A 24,185-nucleotide genomic window follows, 5' to 3' on the forward strand; every position below is an offset into this window, starting at 1 on the left:
AAAAAAAAAACAACAAAAGTTTTAGAAAAAACAATGCACTTTAAGAACTGATAGGATGATTCAGTAAGCTGACTGACTTTTAATTAAATATACCAAAATCAGCCTATACCCCAGCATAAATGAGTTCGAATACATAAGATGCCAGGGAAGAGGTGGGAACAAGATCCCATTTGTAACAGCAAAAGGATACACTTCCTAGGAATAAGCTTCTTAAGAGGCAGGTGTGCCGTGTGAAGATAGCCGCAGCACTCTGGACTGGGTGGCAGAGAGCCATGGACCCAGAAAGCTCTGTCACAGACCTAGTAGTGTAAGCACTTAGAATAATTACAAGTGACATTTGTAATCGTGAGAAGGTAATTGATTGATCAGTAATGTATTGAAACGGCTAATAATTTTGAAGGAAAACAAACAATCTGTATTGTACAGCATGTAGTCATATTTCTCATGGACTAAAGAGTTAACTGTTAAACGAACATGAAAGATGCAGAGAGAAAACATTGGTATTTGATCTTGAGATGAGGAAGGCATTTTTAAGGTGCATAAGCTAATGTCAAAACGATAGCTTTGACTGCATGCAAATTTAACTTAAAAGTTTACACTAAATAAAATTAAAGGCGAAGAACACACTCTGAAGAACATTTGCACCTTTTGGTAAAGAAGTTCTCCCTTTAAATCTGGAACACCCCCTGAAGTGGTTACTGCTGTCCCTGTTGGAATGATGAAGAAGCAGGGGCTTCAGCAGATTGTCCGGGGCCACCACGTAGAGCCAAGCTTTGAACCCGAGCAGTCTGCCTCGGGGGCTCTTAACCACCACATGACATTGTCTCCATCAGTAAGAAAGTAGGAATAGTTTGTTAGAACGAAGAGCTGGCTACACAGGCCATTCACAGCGGAGGAAACACAGACGTCTAATGCACGAAAACCTTTGTCCTCACTGGTAGTCAGGAGTGCGGAATAAACCCAGGTAGGATGGTCGGGAAAGTCTCCTTCATGGACAACCCTTCTGCTCCGTGGATGAACTGTGACCTGCACGTTTTCTGACTCTAATGAAACGGATCCCCTCACCTTGGCATTGAGGGTCTTGAGGGATAAGGGCAGTGAGTGACTGGAAAAATCTAGCGCACGCAATTACCCACTAGGAGCTTCACCACCCATGTTGGCATATTAAAGGTTCTGAGAAGTCCTGCAGTTAAGAAAGAAGGAAGCTATTTTCCTTTAACCCAGCAATTCTCTCCATCCCACTTTCATGGAATACACTTCGGGAAACACTGGTTTCCTGGAGAGGTTCTTAACCTACATATCAGATGACCTGGATTCTAGACCCTTTTTGATAATGGGCCAGTGTGATATTAGCCAAGTCTTTTGTTTTCTTACTGGGGTAGAAGGAAACAGCTTTCCTTAAATGTTTTTTTTTTCTTCTCCCAAGTAGAGAACTGCTTCAGAAAACCCTGGCTTCTCCAATAGGAGGGGAAAGGCAGCTGGGAAGAAAGCACTGTGTACGTGAAGGTGGTGTCTTGGCAGATCTTGTTGGAAGTCGGGGAGCCTGGGTGTAGCTTTGGCTCTGCCACTAACTTGCCGTGGCGATGGCAGGACCCTGGGTCTCGGGCCCCTTCTCTGTGAAGTCCGGGCCTGGCGATCTCTCAGAACCTGAGTTCTGTTGCCTAGAACTAAAAGAACGTCACCCTAGATACCCTTCTGTTGATGTCACTGCTTTCAGTATCCCTTTTTGCTGGCAAAAGAGGCATCAGCTTCTCTCAGGTCTGTGACCGCGTAACTTGCCCCGTATGGTACACATGCGGAGAGAACAGAGTAGGCAGAGGCCACGGGCAGACTCCCGCCCGGTCTCACTGCCTGTGCAGCTCACTTGAGTGGGAAGAGAAGGCTGGCTGGGACTTGAATCCTGGCTGGGTCACCTTCCTACTTTGAGAACTTGGGTGGGGCACTTCACCTCACAGAGTTCCCTCCCATCTGCGAGACAGGGGCACGAAAACTGAATTCATGGGACAGTGGTGAGGATTCCGGAATGCACGTATGGTGCTAACATGTGCACGTTAGGCAGGTGCTTAATAGATGCCAGCTGATGGTTTTACTACCTTCATTGGCTGCCCAGGACCTGTTGGCTCACCCCTGGGGTCCACCAGCCTGGGAGCTGTGCCCCGACACCCCAAGCAGCCTTCCAGGCTGTGTTTTCACAGGTGAACACAGTCCCAGCCTTGGCTTCCATAGTGGGGCATTTTATAACCCAGGGCATGTTTGCAAGGGTTATTGCAAGCTTATTAATTTGCAATCAGCTTATTTAATTGAGGGAGGAGATTAGAAGGCCCTCCATTGAGGCCTTTTAGATGATCATGGAAACAGTCAAGGTGAGGTTCCCCAAATGGGAAGCCAGTTGGGGAGGTCAGAGCGTCAGAGTCCAGGCTGTGGCTGACTGGTTTTCATTCCTGGCACCAGCTCCATCCTCTGCCCTGGCAGGGTGGGCTCCTGGACCACCTGAGTCTTTCCCAGTCCTCTTCCCGATGGCCTGGCAGGCACCTCTCTCCCCACCTCAGTTCCCCGAACGCGGAACCGCCCCTCAGTTATCACTGGGAAGCTCTTTGGAAGCCATGAGGGGAAGATAGACCGAGTAAGTGGCCGGATAATCCGAGGAGGTAGGGAGGAGTCCGGGATTGATCTCAGCCTGCAGGGACAAGCCAGCTGACCCGCCCGGCTGTCGGTGGTGCCAGCCAGTGGGATGTCTGGATCTTCTGCATCCCCTTTCCATTGTCGGGTCCCAGCCTCCTGCCTTCTCGTGCCTTTGCCTCCCCGCAGTCCACCCTTCCACCTTGTCAAGACTGCTCTTCTCTTGGAACCGACAGCCCTAGTCTCCCCTACACACTGCCAGTGTAACCCAGCACCCCTCCCCCCAGCTTGAGAGCCCCCAAGTTCACGTCCCAAGGGTCTTTCACAATCACCCAGTAATGGTCCTCTCTTCCTGGCTTTTCTTTCCTCTCTGGGCCTCTCCTGAGTCTGTCTCTCCTGGTGGGGACGCTGTTTTAGCACCTTACCTGCTACTGCCTGTTCAAAACCCTGATGCAGAAAATGCCTGTGGGGTGCTACGACCAGCAGTGAACCGAGGCTAGAAGCAGAGTGCCGTTTTGTTTTGTACGTTTCCTTGGAAATAGGTGGTTATTTAATGCCCACCACCACTCCTTTATTTGCCAGAGAAGCCAAAGAAGACAAAGAAAACAAGCCAAAGAAGCTTGTTTTTGTAAACTTGGGAATTAAGGTTCTACAGAATTCTTGGCTAGGTCTTTCTAGGCTGTTAGTCTGAGATTGGGGGCCTGAAAAGTCTGCTTAGGAGCGTTGGAATTGACGGTTGATCACCCTAAAATCAAAGGCCCGACCCAGCATAGCTGTCACCTTCACCACATCTCAGCTGTGTGACCGCTAAGCCTTGGCTTCGTCATCTGTGAGATGGGAGTGAGGACACTAACCGCAGAATTGGAGCTCATGGACGTAAAGCCTACAGCGTAGGACCCAGCTTGGAGTGGCTGTCTCTGTGGGGTTCTGAGGTCGCATCAGACTTGCACAAAACACCCTGCTGGCCTCCTGGTTTTCAGTAGATAACAGTGCCAGGTGCTGTTCTAGACCCTTTGCATACTTAGCTTTTTAAGCTGCACAGCACAAGGTTAGTCTTCTATCCCCATTTTACAGATGAGGAAACTGAGATAGGTTCATGGGTTGGTCAGAGTCTCAGAGCTAATTAGTAAGTAGCAGAGTCGGGATCCACTCCAGGCCCATCTGACTCTGAAGCCCATCTTCTCCCGCCATGCTCTCTGTGCCCACAGCTGCTCCAGGAATAGCTTTCTCCTTGTCACTGCAGGTCACCAGCGGACGGCTGACTCTGAATGCAGATATCGTCATAATTATTAGTGCCAGCAAGAAGTTACTTGGTCTTCGTAGAGGGTAGCTTTCCCTTTCCCACGTTGGAAGGGTATCCTGTTTTGGCCTCCCATCGTTAAAGATGAAATGCTGATGGAAATGGAAGCGTTCATGGTAAAACAAACAAACAAACAAACAAAAAACACATGACCCTGGCATCCCAGCTGCCACCGTCAGCAGCAGCGCCATGGGGGTGGTTCCAGTGCACCCAGGGGCTTTGCATTGCTTACATGAAGGAGTTTCAGAGCTTTGGCAGGGGTACAGGGTGAAGAATGGTTCCACCTTCCTCCTCTTTTGGGTCACTGGCCCTCATTGGGCTGGACACTTTTTATTCACTAATCAGACGGGTTGTGGTTGCCCTTTGCCACATCTGTGGCTGCCTTCCTGGGCGTGTTGAGCTCACAATTAGGGTTCATTAGAGACCCCGTCAGTCACAAGGCACACAGAGCCTGCCTGTGAGGGGCCTCGCCATGGGGCTGGCGGTGGTGCCTCTTTGCAGGGGCCGTCCAGCCCTGTGCTCCTCCACCCCTCGAAATCAGTCTCTTTGCAAGCGACTGCCGGCCAGATCCTAGATGCCTTGTGTGCAGGAGATGAGGTATGAGCTGCACTTGGGAAGCTCCGGGCTTCCAGGTCCTCCTGGGCCCATTATCTCTCCTGTAATTGAAACCTTCAAGCGAGCACAGAATTGACGTTACAGCTGCTGCCAGTAGGAGTTTCGTCAGATGGAGGCTTTGGAGTGAGCGTCTGACAGCAGGCCACTCCGAGGAGAGACTGGAGCCAAACACAGAGGAGATTTAATTATCGTTAATCTCCCTCTCCCTTCTTTTTGGAATGTACTGGGACTCTTAATTACTATTGACTGGAAGCTAAAATAACACTCCTAGTTCAGAACAAAACCCTTTAGGAGATTTGCCCCGGGCTGGAAATGATTATCCTTTATCCAAGTGGATTTTTTCCCTCTTTCTGACCATATAAGTTGGGAGTAGAGGAGATAATATGTATCAGGCATTTTAAAGTGGTTTAATACGTCTTCACCCACATTTTTATCCCTGCCTCATTGACCTTCCTAATTCCAAGCTCTGCCTATTAGGGGAGCCACATCTCCGTGTGTATCACTCAGCAGGAGTTGGCCTAAAGCACTTCTATGAATTGTGCGCTATAACTTTGTGTTATTAGCACTGAAGGGCGCCTGGCTTGTACGAACCTGTGGGATGTAATAATGCTCGTCTCTACCCCCAGACCCTAACACAGTGCCTGGTTTACAAGCTGACCTTAAGTGTTAGTTAATAAACCAGTAAACCCACTATCCCCAGACTCTGAGGGTAGAGGACTCCACATTAGACTTTCTAAGCCATGACTCAGGAGACCTCAGCAGGTTCTGAGGGCTGGTGGTCCCAGGAGGTGGCAGTGAGAACATGGACAGACAGTCAATTGTCATGAGTCTTTAGGTCATGAGTTAGTGGGTCTGGGTGCAGCGTGAGTATCTGGGTGACCCTGCGTAAGCTGCCTAGGCTCTAGGCCTGTTTGCACATCCGTGCAATGGTGAGAATTATGGATTTACCCCATTCTCAGAGGGCAGTTGTGAGTATTGAAGGAAGTTTGTGGGGAAAACACTGGCGCGAGTCAGTGGTGACTGTGGTGATGGAGGGAAGAGGAAGGTGGAGGCAGACTTTCCTTATGCGCTTTGGTGACAATAGGAAGTGAACGGAGGAGAAATCCAGTGACAGGAGGGGCTCACCTCCACGGCCTTTCCCGACACCGCGGAGCTGTCCTTTTAGGGAGGCGCGTGCACGCCCCTTGTCAGAAGTGGCTGCCATTCCGGTTGGCCGGATTGGAGGGTGAACGCGTCTTGGTCAGGCTCTGTGAGGTCATGCCTTCTCGCAGCCAGGACTGGGCAGTGAGGCGTGCTCGGGTCCCGCACTGACAAGTGGGCTTTAATGCCATTACTTCTAGTACTTCACCTCTGGAGTCTCGTCACTGCAGGCGTTAAGCAGGGCATGTGACATGGAAGAACTGTGGCTGGAGCCCAGGAGAGAGGCCGGCCAGAGGGGCATGGGATGCATCTCAGTCTCCTGGAGGCCCGTGGAGACCTGGTTTCCTCTGCCCCAGGTGGTCACTTTTTAGCTGCCCACCCCATACGGCCTGTCCAAATGCTCATTTTAGAGCAGTTCAATGAACATTGGTTGCTAATACCCCACCCTAGTTACTAGAGTTTTGTAACAGCCTCTAGACGGGTCTCCCTGCTTGCAGCCCCCCGCCTGCCCCAGCGCGCTCTGCAGTCACCTTTCCAAGATGCACTTCTGATTACGTCCCAACATGACTCCATGCCGTTGTCAGGATCACGCCCAGAGAACGTGTCTGGGCTTAAGAGCTCCTGGTCTAGCTGCACCTGCCCCACCGCCTCCCCCGGAGTGCCCCAGGACCTATGCCCTGTCCCCTGACCTTAGTAAAGCGCTGCCCCTTACTGGGACGCATGTCCACATCAGCTCTAGTCCCACCAGCTCCTCATCTTCCACACCTCCATGTGGGCCTCACGTAAGGCCCCCTCCCCCCAGCAGGCCACGTGCTTCTACCGTCTGTTGGGGTTGCCCGATCACGGGACTCAGTGGCTCTCAGGGCGGGGATCTCCTCTCCGCTTTTGCCTTTGTATCCCCAGTGTCAGGCACAGTGAGTGGACGCCTGCTCAAGCTCCCACTGAGAGGCCCTGCTGAGCCGAGGCACTGGGGTCAGAGTGACAGGGTAATAGTTGTGTCTCTAAAGAGCTCATAGCCGTGGGGAGACGGACACCAGGTGGGTAGGACACAAGGCTTCTGATGGCGAGGAACACAGCACTGTGGAAGCACCACGGAGGAACATCTAAGCCTGCCCTTGGGGGGTGGATTTCAGGGAAGGGTTGTTAAAGTAGGTGAAGCCTGAGACACAGCCAGTGGTGATAGGAAGGGAGCTGGCTGGGCAAAGATCAAGGGGGAGCAGATGTGTTTCTGCCTGGATTAGAGCCTGAGAATTGGTGCCAGTGAGCCCTGGGCTTTGGTTCGGGCCACGTGGGTCCCGCGCCAGAAAGGAGGTGATGGGCGCCCACTCCACCTTTGCTGAGGATCAGCTGTTAGTTCTCATTCAGACTCTCTGGATGGCTAAGGGATAGCTACAGTTTTAAGACTATAACTGAGAAATGTACCCTCGTGAGCCCGTTGCTCCAAGTGCCTGCCTGCCTCTGTAGGAGCCCACACCAGCCCTTTCCCGGGAAGCAGTGGTCTTGTTGGCTCTGTTGAGAAAAGTCCTTTTTGGAGCTGCCAGTGCCACGGCCTTTGTCTTTGACCCCATGGGGGCCTAGAACTTCCTCAGTCTGGCCATTCAGGCGCTCTGCCGAGTCCTGCTGCCTCCTCAGCAGCTCTGGTCCAGCAGCTGCTGCTCCAGAGGAAACCTCAAGTAAACTCCTGACTTGCCATTTTCCTTGGACTCTATGATTTTGGCAGAGAAGAGTGAAGAGTCTGTGCCTTTGTTCCTGATCCCATTGCCCTTACAACTTAGGATCTGGTCACTCATAACTGCTGGAGGGCACAGGGTATCCTAGAAAGTGGAGTTAAATTACACGTTTAAAAAGTCTGTGCCACAAATTGCATTAAACTGCATGATATCCTAGAAAGAAAGGAATCGAAAGGATGTCAGCTATTTGGGAAAAATCGCTGCTTCTACTTCCGTCACCTGGGAGTCAAATAGGCTGATGTCATCTCCCCGCCCCGTGGAGCAGGGGATGATACTTTTTGCGTTATTACAGATCATCTGCCTATTGGCAGGATATTTCAGTCTCATTGGAAATGCTTGTGAAAATGCCCAATAATACGTGCAAACGGAAAAACACAGCACCTAGCTCTGAGGGGGTTGTTTAGTTTTCCCTTGAATTCTGTTGCTGCTTTACAACACCAGGAGAGCATTCCTGCATGCTGGCTGCAGGAAGCACCCTAGGAAGGAGAGAATCCGGCCTGGCCTCTCCTGGCTAGGCGGTCCTCCTCTGGTGCTTTTTTTTTTTTTTTGAGAGAGAGTCTCACTCTGTTGCCTGGGCTAGAGTGAGTGCCGTGGCGTCAGCCTAGCTCACAGCAACTCAAACTCCTGGGCTCAAGCAATCCTCTTGCCTCAGCCTCCCGAGTAGCTGGGACTACAGGCATGCGCCACCATGCCCGGCTAATTTGTTCTATATATTTTTAGCTGTCCAATTAATTTCTTTCTAATTTTAGTAGAGACGGGCGTCTCGCTCTTGCTCAGGCTGGTTTCGAACTCCTGAGCTCAAACAATCCACCCGCCTCAGCCTCCCAGAGAGCTAGGATTACAGGCGTGAGCCACCGCGCCCAGCCCCTCTGGTACCTTTTAAGGGATCACCTGAGGCTACTAAGGTGGCATGGGACAGGACTGCACACTTCATTCTTGGCAAGAGTATCAAACAGAATTTGAACTTGGTGATCACCCCTTGGTTTCCACATTCTTTCCATTCTGGAGAGCAAGGGGAGATTTGCGATGCTCCTTGGGCTTTGCAAATCTTTCCCTAATTAAAGGGCCTCCCAGCTGTGTGCGTAGCTCTTCTGCCTCAAATCTCTGCCCTTTCGTGTTTGTGTTTAAAATTCCATCTTTCCAGAATGTTTGCCCACTCAGCAAGCCGCCTTGAAAGCCCCCACTTTTGTTTGGGGGAAGGTTTTTTCCCCCCTCTTTTGGTTTTTATTCTGCCTGTGTATAGGAAATTTAAGTCTCTTTAGAATTATTTGTGAAAATCCTCTTTGGTCTTTCTTTCTTTAACCACGATGTGTGCATTGGAAGGTGGGATGGGGAACCCCTGGCATCCATGCTTCATTAGCTGACACTCGAAGAGCCTGAGACAAAGCCTCTAGAGTATCATTTGAGTTCCAGTCTGGGGAAAGTGAACAAAAGAGCTTATTAACTGCCCTGTGCTTCTGTAGTGGCAGCAATGCTGCAAGGCCAGAGAAGCACTTTAGGAAGGAACTGGCAACAGGTAAGGATCAGAGTACCTACGGTAGTGGGAGGCTGTGCTGTCCAGAGGCAAAGAAGATACTTGGTGCTTGTCACCTGGAGCCGGGAGGCACATGTCATCCGAAATGCACACAGACCCCTCACTTGGCCCTGCCCTCATAGAATTTTTTCATGCAAGGTCTGTCTAGCTCAGGGGTGGGGAAGCTGCAGCCTTGGGGCTACATGTGGCCTTTTGGATCCTTGAATGCAGCCTTTTGACTGAATCCAAGTTTTACAGAGCAAATCCGTTTACTAAAGGATTTATTAGACGCTAGCTCCTTCATTTCAGAAACTTTATGGACTCCTGTTGCTGTTGTCAGCCAGAGAACAATGCTTGGAGAGCTTCCCTTAGGAGGGTCTGAAGGATATTTCTGCAGGTTAGATCTTGCCTTCTGGTTGATGAGAAATGTGGAACACAGAAGTGAATTGGAGGATGGGCTCAGTGGCTCACACTTGTAATCCTGGCACTCTGGGAAGCCAAGGTGGGAGGATCGCTTGAGGCCAGGAGTTCAAGACCAGCATGAGCCAGAGCAAGACCCCATCTCTACTAAAAATATTAAAAATTAGCTAGGCATGGTGGTGAGCACCTGGTCCCAGCTACTCAGGAGGCTGAGGCAGGAGGATTGCTTGAGCCCAGGAGTTTGAGGTTGCTGTGAGTTACAATGATGCTACTGTACTCTAGCCTCAGTGACAGAGTGGGACCCTGTCTCAAAAAAGAAAAAAAAAAAAAAGTGAATTGGAGAGAGATGCCACTTCCTGAGCATCAGAAGAGGCAGACGTTTCCTTTCCAAAGCTGTCAGAAAGCCATCGTGGCAGGCACTAGCCCTGGATGCGGAGTGCCTGGGTCACCCCCTTAGAACATATCTGGTTTTGGAAACCGGTTGAAAATACTTGAGAAGAGCACAGCACGCTCAGTCTGCTTTCCCTGACGTTTGAAATAGGCCAGGAACGTGGGCCAGGAAGCCCGGAGGAGCCTGCGTGTCCCGCAGGGTTTGCAGTTGGGCGTCTGGCAGGAGCTCGGGGTTTCCAATGCCCCCGCCCATCACGGCCCCCGCACAGTTGACGGTGTGATAACTGCCTTGACTGGGTGTCGGGTACAGGAAGGACGTGCTGGAATTGATGTAGAGCTGGGTAATGGGAGAAACTGGTCTCCTTTTAGGAAATAGGGTTGTGATAAGGGGGGCCTAGGGGACAGGGGGTGGGCAGGGGGACGTTCGGATTCTGTATGCAAATGTAGAAATTCCCTAAGAGCTTTAATTTGAACGTGGCATTCTGGGAGAAGCTACGCTGCCACAAGCCTTTTCCTCCCTCCTTATATTGCGAATGCTTCGCTCAGTTGCTTGTGTCCGTGTCCTAAGACTGTGAGCCCGAGGGCAGGGCCAGGCCTCAGCTTGCATCTCAGAGCGCCTTGCCTGGGAAAGGTTTTGCTTTAGGAGGAGGGTCGCAGACTTCTGATTAACTCTTAAATCCTGAGCTATGAAACTTTGTAGGATCTCAACACTAAAATGAGCCTTACTCATCATCTAGTCTAGTGGTTTTCAAACATTCTGAAAATTGGTAGGGCCTTCTTTTCAGATGAAATCTTAGAGCTTCAGTGAAACAGAAGGTGGTAGGCCTGCACTTCCTCTTCCCCCAAGTGTCACCCCGAACCCCTCCTCTGTTCTCACAGCCCTTCTCTGCCTTGGAGAACCACCCACCGTACAGAAGGGAACCGCGGCCCACCTGGCGTTGTGGCACTGTTTCGTTTGTGGCAGACCCAGCATTGGCGTCCAGGCCAGTGAGGAGTCCCTGCTCTGTGTGTGTTTGCTCCGATGCAGGAGAAGCTCTGGTAGTGAGGGTGAGTCGTCAGATAGCAGCCACTGAGAGCGAAGAGAAAGACGACACTGCCCGTGCTTCCAGACACCCTGTCACTCTTCGCTGATGTGAACCTGGGTCACATGGCATACTCTAATTTGCTAAACTCCCACTTCCCTGATACACCTGTGCTGTCTTGGCTCCATGCCGTTCTCTCTGCCTGGGATATCCTTCTCTCTTGAGTCATCCTTTTTTTTTCTTTTAATAACAGCTTTATGGATATATAATTCACATACTACTATAAAATATACCCCTTTAAAGTATACAGTCCTGTGGTTTCTAGTGTATCCCCAGAGTTGTGTGGCACTGATGTGCTCAGCGTTCCTGCTGCCCTCTGACCCACGACACCCCTTCCCTGCCTCGTGCCGACTGCCTCTGTCCTGCTTCGCGTTTTATAACTCAGCTGGGATGTGAGCCCCCTTGAGACGTGTTCTCCAGTCTCCCCCGCTCCTTGCCAGTTCACCAGGGCCTTCCTCCTCCTCCTCCTCCTCCTCCTCCTCATTCCCTAGCATCCAGCACCTGCCTCTCCGTGGCATGTCAATACGTCATTTCTACCCCTCTATTTTTGCTTAGCCTTTTACCTTCCGGAGAATAGGGACGCTATCTTTATTCTTAATTCCTAATAAGTTTAGGTGGATTTCTCTGGAGTCACAATTTGAGTTTTCCTTCCCAATGAGCCAAAGTGCAGAAGCAGAGGAGCTGATCCTGGAGACCCAGCCAGTGAAGGGGACACGCCGGCTGCTCCTGAGTGGAGCTGACCGCGTCCCCCAGTAGGAAGAATTATAGATTTTTCTTTGTCCGTGCGTGTTCATTTGTACGGATGACTTAGTGAAAATACAGCAAAACCTGATGAGACACCGTCCAGCGGAAGGGATCCAGTGAGAAACGGGGCCAGCCGGGGTGATCCATGTGATGGGTCTGGAGGCCACCCGGCTTGTCAGAGCAGACCTCAGTGTTGGCCTCGTACCCAGCGCCCGCCCCCTGCGCAGACATGGCACACAGACATGGCACACAGACATGGCACAAACAATCCCACGTGAAAGGAGGCAGAAGTATTACTGGAATTCTGGTGGATTGTTGGGGTGGTTTAGAAGTTTGTGGTCTTGAGAGTTTTGGGAGAATATGTGGTGAGAGCCAGGCCCCAGCCTCTGCCTCAGGGACTCAGAGCCCGTAAGCCTCTGCCGCTGCCTCACGGGGCCACTCGCCCCTGGGGCTTTCGGGATCCCTGGGCGAGGTGTCCCAGGGCCCAGCCTCTGGCTGGCCTGGCTTGTCGTGGGGCTGAGCAGGTGGCAGTGAGAGTGTCGTGGTCCACACACACTGACTCTGGAAATCATCTTCCCCCTCATCGTGTTGTCTGGCCAGATCCTCCTGGACATAGGATGTTTTGTGGCCTTTCAGAATCGAAAGTGTGCTGCCCGCCCCCCACCCCCCACCCCATTGCCATCGCCTGCGTTGGCCTGGCTTTGTAATTCCTTATGTCACATTTCGCTGTGGGTACCCCACTTCTGAACAGAACACACGAGGTTTCCCTGGAGTTCTCCAGCGTTGACACGTGGATGAATATCGAGCCACATACCCTGATGCTATCTATCGTCCTCGGCTGTGATGAGCCCTCCCAGAGCAGTGGTAAAGAACATCCTACAGCTTACGATCCTCAGACGAAGGCTGCGATCTGTACTGTCTGTCTGCGTTTCCCTGCACCGCCCTGCCTGCCGCTGGTTTCTCACCCCGGTGGCACATGCCCTCTGCTCAGAGCACTCCCTCCTCCATCTTACTTCATGTGTTTCCATGGTAGCCCCTTCCTAGTCTCCCCCTAAACTCCAGGTTTAGATGTAGACGTTGGGCACACACATGGTTTATTGTAAGCCTGAAGCCAGGCCTAAACCTTTGTGCCCAGTGATGAGGTGGATGGATTTTCCATTCCCCTCTCTGCAATTAGGCCTTGCTGCTTGCCCTCTGGAGGTTTTTATGAGAGAAGTTCGGTTCGCACTGACCTCATCGTGCAAAAACCCAGCCTCGCCAAGTACTTCTCTCTGCCACCATTCGGTTGGGGATTCTGTCAGCTACAGTATTTTTGTCTCTCGGTTACTTGCCAGGCGACATTCTAGAGGCCACATCGGCTTAGAAGTTGGGGACCCTGGCCGTGGGGGTGGAATTGCATGGTTGCATCGGGTTCTGGCCCTGCCACCTCCTCACCATGCAACGTTAGCCAAGCTGCTTCATCTACCTGTGCCTCATTTTGTTTGTCTGTAAATATAATTTGGGATGATAATATGCCTGCCTCCTGCAGAGTTGCTGTGATGAAAAAATGAGGGTGTGTGTTACATGCTTTAGCGGAGTGCCTCCTCCATAGTGAGGCTTAAAAATCATCACTTTCAAACTACAGTAAGTCCTCACTAATGTCATCAGTACGTTCTTGGAAACTTTAAGTGAGAAGACATATAACAAAACCAGTTTTTTTGTCCTCATCAACATTATAATAAAACGATGTTATTTGAGGATCTGCTGGTGGTTGTGGTTAAAGTCACAGCTTCCAAGAACCTATCGACAATGTTAAGTGAGGACCAAACATAGAGGATAGAGGTCCTCTGTCTGTGAAATTACAGTGTCTTTGGAGAAAGACCATCTTACACATGGGTTGCGTTTGTATATTTTTACCTGATCTTTTTCCCAAAAAGATTTTTGAGGTCATTGAGAAGAATGCAACCGATACAATAATATTTAATGAAAAATGTAGGCTGAGGCTGGGTGCGGTGCCTCACAACTATAATCCCAGCACTTTGGGAGGCCGAGGTGGGAGGATCACTTGAGGCCAAGAGTTCAAGGCCAGCCTAGGCAACATAGTGATACCTTGTCTCTATAAAAAATAGAAAAGTTAGCCAGGTGTGGTAGTGCATACATGTAGTCCCAGGTACTTGGGAGGCTGAGGCAGGAGGATAACTTGAGCCCAGGTGTTTGAGGTTGCAGTGAGCTGTGATGACACCACTGCACTCCAGCCTGGGCGATAGAGCGAGACCCTGTCTCAGGGGGACGGGGGAGTAGACTGAGAAAGCTGGACTGAGGGACACCCAGGAAGAGGACTGTAGCGAAGGTCGGTGCTTGCCTGCCTTGTACTGGGAAGGCTACAGGCCTGGCTTTAGGGGGAGCCTGCACAGAACATGAGGGCCAGGGCCAGCCCTGTGGTTGGCAAGGAGCCCTGTAGCAGGGTGGCAGTCTGCGCCGCCCAGATGCAAGAGCTCGAGTCTGTACATCCAGCTTTGTGGGCTGGTGGTCACAACAATGACATGCAGTCCCAGGTCGTAGGGCAGTCTCTCTCCCACCCACTATAGTCCCACAGCCCCATCTCCAGGAGAGGCACCGAAGAACTCCGTGGGAATTTGCTTTCCACCAAGGCAGACTTGGGCTTCAAAAGATCAGAACTTGACCCAAGTGGCCTTAGTTTTCCACAGTTCCACACCATCCCACCAATGCTTGGCAAGTCCTGCCAGCATGGCACTAGGCACGGGGCAGTCCCGACATCTCATCCCTGCCCTGAGGAGAGACACCACATCACAAATCTGTGAGGTTCCAGACCTCATCCTGTACAGGGCTGCAGGCGTGTAGACTGGGGCAGTGGCCTCTTCCGGGGCGGCTTTGAGAAGGTGTTGTAGAAGAGACAGACATAGCTGAATCAGACTTTGAAGGGTAAATTCCAGCTTGATTACGTGGAAGCTGGGGGAGGAAGCACACTCCTGGTGGAGAGAGCAATCAATGGTGGTTTAGATAGAGTGCCCAGGACATTGGCTGGAGGGCGGGGTGAGGATCAGGCTTAGTAGGGTGGGCCTCCCTGCTGTTCCTAGTGGCTGCGCGGTTCTCAGCATTAAGTCCAAGATGACTTACGTTTTGGTGACTTGAAGGTGCTCGTGTGTTGTGCTCTGTCCCTTGGGGACCAGTCCCTAATTAAAAGGAGCCAGGCAGCTAGGAGAGACTCTGACTTCTCTCTGCACATGGGTGATGAGTTGTGCTCCTGGCCAGGAAATAGTTAATTTAATTAGGCTCCCAGTGCCTGGTTCATCCCCTTCAGGGAAGCCTAGGATTACATGTGGACAACAGGGGCCTTGTATGTGCCTGCGGTTGACTCAAATGCCGTGATTTTAATTTCTCCTTTCACTGCGTCTTCTCTTTGTTCTGCCCCTTTCTGCAGGAAACTGCTCTGGCCTCTCACCCAGGCCCTGAGTATGAATGGCTGAAACCCAGCCCAGGACGTTTGCCTTTATTATTTATCTCAGGGATGTTGGGCCACCTGCTTAAGAAAAGAGAGGGAGGGAGGAGGCTTATTGTTTCTCAGGAAAGCCCTTTGTTGTTAATGGCATGTGGAAGACTCATTTCTAAGTAGAATGAAACGTTTGTTGGTCAAAAATGATTTCCTAATGTTGGCCAGCTTCAGTTGCATTAGACTGTAAGTGACCCCAACCCTTGCCTACATGGGTGTGGGTACAGATGCTCCTCAACTGACCACAGGGCCACGTCCTGGCAAACCCACTGGGGGTTGAAATATCACAAGTCGAAAATGCACTCAATACCCCTAACCCACCAAACAGCATAGCTTAACCTAACTGACCTTAAACGTGCTCAGAACACTTACGCCGGCCTACAGTTGGTCAGAATCTTCTGGCAACACAGCCCCCTGTAGAGTTCAGTTGTTATCAGTTGTTTGCGCTCATGATCGCACGACTCTCGGGGACCGGTGGCCACTGCTGCTGCCCAGCATCGCTGGAGAGTATCGGACAGATGGCCAGCCCGGCAGAAGGTCAAAATTGAAAATTCGAAGTATGGTTTCTACTGAATACGTATCACTTTCACACCATCATAAAGTTGAAAAATCATTAAGTCGGGGACTGTCTGCAGTACTGCCAGGTGTAGCACACGTACCAGTGTCTCATGCCTGTGGTGCCCGGCTTGCCCACATTTTAATGTTGCCGAAGGTGGGAAGTTGTTTCTTAAGCTTATTAATAGTACATCTTACAAGGTGCCAGTCTTCAAGTGAAGAATACAGTCTGTACTTGTGGGAAGAGTGGAGGGAGGGCTGTGCCCTGTGTGTGGCGTTGGGGGTGGAGCCCTGAGGGTGGAGGCCCGTTTCTCAGGCTCTGCTGGGTGGTGGGCACGAAGCCGCTGCCCTCAGTCTAGGAGCCCCCCAAGGTCCACTTCAGAAAGACCACACTGGATCCACAGCACACTGTGGCAGAGTGACAGGAGAGCCCAGCCCTGCAGCCCCTTCCCAGGTGACCCCGGGGACCTCGGGTCTGCTCTGGCTGGACACGTGGGGGAGGCTTTGGTCCTGGCTGTCCCGTAGTTCCCCCAATTGGATTCTCTTTTCCTCCCCGTTCTCTGAGCCTGATTGCCATGGGAGCAGCTCGCCTTGTTGGCCTGGTGTCTCCTGCGCTTTGCAGGAGCTGGGTCAGAGTTTCAAATTGAGATTCTAGTTCCTCTCCTCCGCTGTCAGCTGTGACAGCTGGGCCGTAGCTTCCCTGCACTTGGGTTTCCTGATCCACAGGTGGGAGGCGCCATTGGTCCTGCTTCCAGCTGGGCGCTCGATACTGCTAGCTTGTGTCGCAGTTATCTTGTGGTGACATGTTTCGATGGTGAGCAGAGACTCCTGGAGCTCAATGGGGCCCCGGGGATCAGCCTCTGGTTACTCAGGTGCCACTTGCCTGAGGCCCTTGGAGCACTGGCTGCTTCCCATTAGAAACAAGCTTGACCGTCTAAGTGTGACCTGCAGGCCAGGGCGAGGCTGCCGGCTTGAAGGGACTTTCTCATTGGAGGGGGCAGCCACACTCAGAGGCACTAGGAAAAATGAGTCCAAAACTCCAGGATCAGTTTGCATGAAAACTGCTTCCATGGCCCAAAGCATTTCTAATGACAAACTGGGTTCCTTGTGACAAAGCTGCCCTCGGGAATTCGGGGGAGGGCTTGTGTTTGCTCTACACTGAGTGATGGCATGGGGTGGGGGCATGTCCCTGCGTCTCTCACAGGCTGGTGAAGGCGACGTGCCCACCTAGACTGACCCATGAAGGGAGCCCCGCTGAAGGGGTCTGGTCCTGGAGGTCATCTGCCTAGCAGGGGGGACAGCAGCTTGCAAGCCCTCGCTGGGAGGCCAGGGACGAGGTGGGAGGCTTTTCCGGCATATGCTCTTGTACCTTTTTGAATTTCGACCTATGTGAACATATTACCTCTTATAAATAAACTTTAAAAACTTTTAAGAAAAGCAACGTGCTAGGGCTTCCCCTCACACTTGGAACCACCCACGGGGTGCTACCTCGCCAGGCGCCACTCCGGCCATGCCAGTGCCCTCCTCTGTCCTCACACTTGCCTTGGTGATGGCCTGCAGCAGAGCCTTGTGCTGGCTCTTCCCTCCACTTGGAATGTCCCTTCTTTCCTCCCCCGCGGTCTCATGGGCTGGTTCATTGGTTTTCATTCGTATTTCAGTCCGTCCCCTGCTCCCCCCCACCCCCCGCCACTGTAGGCCACTAAATTTCCCCCACAGTCCCTGCTTGCAGTCTCCTGCAGGTTCGTGTGCTACCCTTGCCGCACTCGGGGGCATCTCTGTGGCTGGAGCATGCTGCCAGAGCACGGCCACACGTGTCCATCTTTTTCAGTCCTTGGCACCTAACATGGCCTGGAGTGAGCTGTCAGTATCTGTTACATTTCTCTTTGAGGTAGGTGTTGTAACCTCCAGTTCCTGAGATTTAGGAAGGTTACACTCAGCCAGGAAGTGGCAGGCCCAGGAATTGAACCTGTGTTTGATTTTGAGGTTGGTGTTTTCCAGAATGCCACAGTATATGTTATGTTTCTGACACTAGTGTGTGTGCTGCTAGAAACACTTTTATTTTTTTAAAAAAAGGCAAGTTTTGGGCTTTAGAAAAAGTAAAAGGAACAAGTTGTAAACAGAGCCCTCTACTGGCCGCGGGGAGCTGCAGCATCCGCTGCTTTGCTCCTGGGGAGTGGGCTGCGCTAATGGGGGGGAGTGGGGCGGGCCAGGACCCCCCCAGCCATGATTTCCCCAGCATTACTCATCTGCGGGTGCAACCGAGTGAACAGAGTCTGTTTTCGATTCTTATCTCTCTGGTGGCGGGCTCTCAGCCAACGGGCAGATCAAAAGATGGAATGTGTTCATTTGGCCATTTTTTTTTAAACCAAGGTACAAGGGTGCACTTCTTAAAGACAAGGGCGCCGTGGATTAGACTGTCCATGGAGCTGAGCTGGTCTGGCCTTTGTGCTTTTCTAAAGGGTTCATCTCAAGTTTCTTTTTCTGGTTGAACAATTTTTTTCAACATTAATAACTAATGGAGAAGAGGAAGAGGCAAAGTAGAACCATATGGCAGCGCAAACACAAACCTCACTTGTGGCCGGAAACTTCTGATTTGTATCTCTTTTCATGTGATCAGCTGCTGAGTTAGATAGTAGGAAAGTGCTCGGTTTGGGCAAAAGCAAAATGTCATTTCTCTTTGAACCTCACTGTGCTGTAGCTACATGTCCATCCTCAGACGTTGGCCAGTAGCTGTGTGACTTTGGGCAGGTTATTTCTCTAACCTGCCTCTTCTTCACAGTAAGGGTGGAAGCGCTTATCTGCGTGCAGGGCAGTTCTGAGGGTCGGAGGTGAGCCGCAGAGCTGATGGTGCAGCGCCTGCAAGCAGTGCCGGGCGTTAGCGCTCACGTGTCCTCGTCTCAGCCTTGGCATTGTCCAGGCGTCACCTGAGGCAGTTGCTAGTGGCATCCCAGCCTCTCCCTTACCTTCTCTGCCCTGGTTCATTTCATCTCCTTTCCCCCGTCTTTCTGGTGGCCTCCGGGGCACCAGCAAGCCGAGCGAGGGGCTCAGTGGTGCAGGACGTGTGGTTCCTCCCTTGTGTCGCCGTGCTCCTCTGTGGCAGCGAAGGAACCAGTGGAGCCCTGGACCTCACCAGGGGGACGGCGGACACTGTCCTGGCCAGGGCGGTGTTTATTATTCCAAGTCACTGGGAATTAAGTTTAAATCCCCCCAACAGCCTGGATTGGTCTGACACCTTTGGTGTTATCTGAACATTCCGTACAAGGCTGTTAGGCGGTTCAGATGGGTGGTTTGGACAGAAACCACCCGGCCCCCATGTGCCGGCACCTCTGCTCCTCACCAGGGCCCTTCTTGGCTTCGGAGGCAGCAGAGCCAGTGCCACATGCACCCCAAAGTGAACTCGGCTTGGTTTGTACCTGTCCTTCCATTTACACTGCTGTGCAGGCTCACGACCCACGAGACTTAATGTGATTTCTTCCGCTGTTCTAAGTGCTTGACATGACTGGGGTGGGGGCAGGGGTTCGGTGAGTGTGGGGTTAGTTAGATTACGGAGGGAAAACGCCTTGCTTCTCCTGTAGTGTGGCCTCAGACCACAGGATTAATGGCCGCTTCCATGGAAGCAAGAAGCACAAACGGAGCCCCCACAGCAGGGCGCGTGGTGCAGTGCTGGGCCGAGGGCCCGTCTTGGTCTCTGTAGGTGCAGCGTCAACGCACGGTGGAATATGCTGAGTGGCAGGGAAGGAGGAGTAAGGTGGTAGCTAGTGGCAGTACCAGAACATCCATGCCGAAAGCATTTAGGATTCGACTGATACCAACGTTACTACAAGAGTTCTGAAGAATTGTAAATCTTGATAAAGAAGTTGGGGTTTGGGCAAGGCCCTGAAGGATGGGTAGGATTTAAGAGAGCAACGGGGATAGATTTCCAGAGTTAGCAAATAAAAACACGCGGGGCATAGTTGTGCTCAGCATTGTTTACTGTGTATCTGTGATTCCGATCTAACTGGCCGTGCTGTATTTTATCCAGCGACCGTGAATGGGGAAGATTTTTAAGTGGAAGAAGACGTGTGCAAACCTGCACGTTCAGGCAGTAGTGAGCAGGACGGTGTGGTTGAGGGCGTTGAGGTGGAGAGGTGGCATATGGGTACGAGACGGGCTCACTAGTGGTGCCAGATCATGACCGATGCACTTTTGGGCGGCTGCTCTGGTGCAGGTCCGTAGGCTCACCATGTGTTCCACGCTTCTCATTCCCCATGACAGCGATAGCATTGTTATTGCAGAGCCGTTTATAACAGCACTGATGGAAATACAGTACAGAACTATGGCCCCACTTGCGAGTTTTTCTGAAAGGCAAAAACTATACCTGCTTGGGTGGAGAACCAGTTGGCCATATAAAATCCTAGATGCTTTTCATGGTAGGGAGAATCACATGCCATTCCTGAGTTCCCTGTTTTTTCTGTGTACTGCCACAGTTTTTTGAGTTCTAGTTTAAATGTATGTTTTCTGAGGTTGGTTGGTACCTGGCTACGGACTTTGAAAAGTCCAGGCACAGATCTTCCAGGGGGGTGTGTCTCCATGTTGCTCACCTATATGGTGTTTGACAGATGGCTGGCTCACAGCAGAGCGGAGGCTGGGACCCAGGCCTCTTAGTTCTCAGTCTTCACACCATTGCTGTGGCTCCTTACGGTCATATATTAACAAAACGCCACTGGTTTAATTAAAGCTCCAGTTCTCTTTGCTTAGTGCTTTGCTTCCATATCATGGTTCATATTTGAGAGTCGTGGTCATTGACTTCCATCCAATTTTAGATCCTGCCAACAACTCTTTTGGTGAGGATTCTTATTGCACACCAACTTATTAATTTTAAAATAAAGTTGATTGGAGTTTGGGAGGCTCCATGTTGTAAAACTCATCCCCTTCCTCTCTCCTTCCTTCCTTTCCTTCCTCCCTCTCAGGTACATTAAGCATTTGCCGTGTGTCAAGCACTGCCATAGGCGTTGAGCTCATGGCAGTGAATCAGATTGAAGCCCTTGCCCTGGTAAAATTGACATTCTACCGAGAGAGACAGACAACAGATAAATGAAAAAACAACTTCAGTCAGTGTAAGTGCTAGGAAGAAATTATTGAAACACGTACGATCCGTAGGTTCGCCTCTTGGACAGAATGAAGTTAAGTCTCTTTTAAGCCAGATCCCATTATCTTGTAAGCTTTCCTATGCTGGGGGTACTTAGCTGCAAGTAGTGTGGCTGGCAGGGAGGGGACGCAGCTGGCTCCAGGCAGTACTGGGGTTAAGAGCTGTATTCTCAAGGGCCGCTTTGTATCCAGTGCCTGAAGCAGCATAGTGAATTCAGGTGTGATGTAGGCCTGCGCCGTCCGGGAGGAACAGACACGGGCGGTATTGGGTCTGGAGGAGAGTGAGACTATGAATATGTCAGGTACTAGCATGTCCGCATTTCCCCGTGCTGGGCACTATCCCCAGTGCTGAGTGCATTATCTCATGTGGTCCTCAGATCCCATGGGGCTGGGTGCCGAATGGATTGGTTTCATTAGCCCACTTTACAGGTAAGGAAAGCAGGTCTTGGTGGAGAAGTAAAATGACTTTCCCAAGGCCATAGGCCTACTTGTAAGCAGTGGAGTCGGAAAGTCTAACTTCAGAGCCTGTGTGCTTAGTCCCTGCCGCAATCCAGGATAAATTGGGCTGATTGTGTCAGGGCCTGACCAGACAGAATGAGGTTTCAGGCAAAAGTTGGGGCCCAATAGGTTAGCCACGGCAGCGGCCCAGCAGTATAAACGGAGATGCACAGAGACAGGCGTCACACGGGGGCCCAGGGTCACTCCACTGGGCCTGCGACAGCACAGCAAGACCACTTCCAGATCCTGGCTGCCGTGGGTAGGGGCTGCTAGACCTTCCTTTCTTCAGCCAGCATTCCTTCCAGGCGAAGGGCTCCGCGGCCATAGCCAAGCAGGGCCAAAAGGGGGCCGTTTGCCACCAGAGATACAGTCAGAGTGGAGTCGTCTAGTCCTGGGTTTGATTTCTCTCTCCACTGTTCGCTTCTTCTGTGGCCCTTGGGCAACTTAATGACTGTAAAATGGAGATAGTACATACATGCTTCACAGGATGAGCACGGACTGTCACGTAAACAACACGGTCTGTGTAGGGGCCTAGCACACTGCATGACACATGGCAGGCGCTTGGACATGGTAGGGGTCTTGGTGTTATCACCCAAATCTAACTTTGAAAGTAGCCTCCGTTCTGTTATCTGTGTGGGGAGGGAGGGTACACAGGTGGCTGTTGTGTGGACAAGGAATTCTAAAAACAAGCACGTTGTACACAGGGCTAGTGGTGTGTGTCTCTCTCTTGCTGCTGCACGTGCAAGAAACAGATCATCTCACTGGGGCCAGAATTTACGTGGGCTATGAGACGGAGTTGCCATTCCTTCGGTTGTGCCGGACAGTGCTTTACAAGCTGAGCTCTGAAGCACCCCGGCGTCAGCAGAGGTGCCCTGAGGAGCCCCTGGAGGCTGGGTGGTGTCTGTGGTGGCGGGGCTCCCTGCCCCCGTCTTCGGGTGGTGGCAAGGGCCTCGTGGAGAAACACAGGAACCGCTGTAGCCGCCAGCCCCTCTCCCACGCTGCTCTGCTGTTGTCTTTGCCGTACAATTTAACTTTTCCATTGGGAAGGGTTATTGGTGCAGTTGGCAGCCACCTGCCTGGTAAACGATACGGTGGGGCCCCCGTAACCCCAGGCCCATGAAGCGAATAAGTCAGCACATTGAAAATACAGTGTGGAAATGACTCAAGCCTGCAGGAATCCATTTCTGAGAGTGCTGCCATCCCTTTCTGGAATACTTTGGTGGAAATTGATGTTTGAGTTGGGAGGAGGAAGCCAGTGGCCCGATTACTAGCAGGGCCATGTGTCAAAACCTGCAGCATTCGCCCTGAGACTCAGTCCTGCTGCCCCCGACGGTGGGGCCATCCTTCCCGGTGAGGCAGCCCCTAGGTGGGTCAGCCAGAGATGAGCCAGCGCAGCACTCTGTGCTGGGGAAAGCCGCTTTGAAGCCACCTTTGCTGCGAATAGGGGTGACTCTGCAAGCCATCCTGGTAATGTTTGGCCATGGGCCTGGAAAATATTGGAAACTCCACCCAGCATGGGAGCCCGTGGGAGTTCTCCTGCACGGATGAGTTATTCTTCTCAGAGTTCTTCGGATTCCTGTGTATTTGAAATGTTTACCTACTTCTCAGGACTTTGGCCTGTACTGTGCCCACCAGAGACCAATACCAAGCATATACACACTTAAATTTACTAGACCACCCTGGCGACCAGGTAATTAAAGCTGCACACAGTTTTTTGGAAGGAAGACTGTATTGGAAATCACGCTCCACTGTAATTCAAGAACAGGTTTCTTTATAGAGGGATACAGTTGGTGTCAGACACATGTGGAAAAGAAAAGAACAGGCCCATAATTTTGGCAGGGTACCAAGGGCCAGATGTTAAATATACTGACCATAATATGGCTACGAAATCATTAGCCTTCTTGAGTCCGATGTGTTGTTTTAACCATGGCTTCCGCCTTGTCCTTTCTCTCCGCCAGGTTCCCGGTCTGTGTGAAGATCTCCTGTCTTCTGTTGACCAGCCACTGAAAATTGCCAGAGACAAGGTGGTGGGAAAGGACTACCTTTTGTGTGACTACAACAGAGATGGGGACTCCTATAGGTGAGTCACACCCCAGGACCGTGGCAGGCATTCCTGCCTGCTGTGGCATCACAGGGACCACTGGACGCAGATGGGCTGGCAGCCGAGCCCATTCCCCTTTCTGTCGTCCTCTGCCCTCCGCTCCTTTCCTCTCTTTCCCTCCCCATTCCTCTCCTCCTCCTTTCACCTGTTATTCCAGTCATCCGGCAGGAGTCTGGGGAGTGCCTCCAACAAGCACTGGCAGTATGGCAGTAGACAGAAGGCCTCTGCCTGCATGGATCTTGTGGTCCAATGGAGAGGATTGTTGCTACCAAAAACAACTGTTGGGATTGTATCATGTCTTGCAAAGGGCAAGGTACAGGTGTGCATATGATGAGGATCCTGAGGGCAGGTAGGGCCTCTGTGGTTAAGGGATATAGGAACGTAGCTCTGTGAAATACACAGTTCTCCTTTCTCATTCTATCGCTGCCCCAGGTGACTGATCACCTGGTCTAGAACAGGAGACGCATTGAGTAACTGATCATTGTATGTGATTCATGTAGCCAGTGCAAAGCCTCTTCAGGGCATGGACTCAGCACGTATGTGGCCATGGTTCACTCCAGGAGGACTTTCTAAAGGGGGTGATTTGATGATGTCTGAGCTAGGTTTTTAAAGGTATGTAGAAGCTATTCCTATTTAAAAAAAAAGAGCGGGAATTCCCAAACCAGTCCAGTATTTCCATGATGAATTGCTATCGTCACTACCTTGGAGAAGGTAGCAGAGGTAGAGGAACACAGTCTGCTTTAGGTTTATTTATAGACCGTAGAACCTGGGCTGGGTCTTGAAGCTTCAGCCTAATGTTCTCTCTTTTTTTTTTTTTTGAGACAGAGTCTCACTCTTTTGCCCCGGCTAGAGTGCCGTGGC

General features: G+C 51.4%; 1 protein-coding gene across 2 annotated transcripts in view; it reads left to right on the forward strand.

Annotated features, from left to right (window-relative positions):
- Window positions 1-24,185, forward strand: part of CAPZB (capping protein (actin filament) muscle Z-line, beta) — a 172,489-nt gene that overhangs the window by 103,075 nt on the left and 45,229 nt on the right. For both annotated transcript variants that reach the window (XM_012656938.1, XM_012656937.1), the window contains exon 3: window positions 23,182-23,303. In XM_012656938.1, the coding sequence (XP_012512392.1) occupies window positions 23,182-23,303 (122 nt within the window). The remainder of the gene's footprint in view (window positions 1-23,181; window positions 23,304-24,185) is intronic.

Source organism: Propithecus coquereli, unplaced genomic scaffold (genome assembly GCF_000956105.1).
Source record: "Propithecus coquereli isolate 6110/MARCELLA unplaced genomic scaffold, Pcoq_1.0 Scaffold528, whole genome shotgun sequence".
In the NCBI taxonomy this organism is placed as follows: Eukaryota; Metazoa; Chordata; class Mammalia; order Primates; family Indriidae; genus Propithecus; species Propithecus coquereli.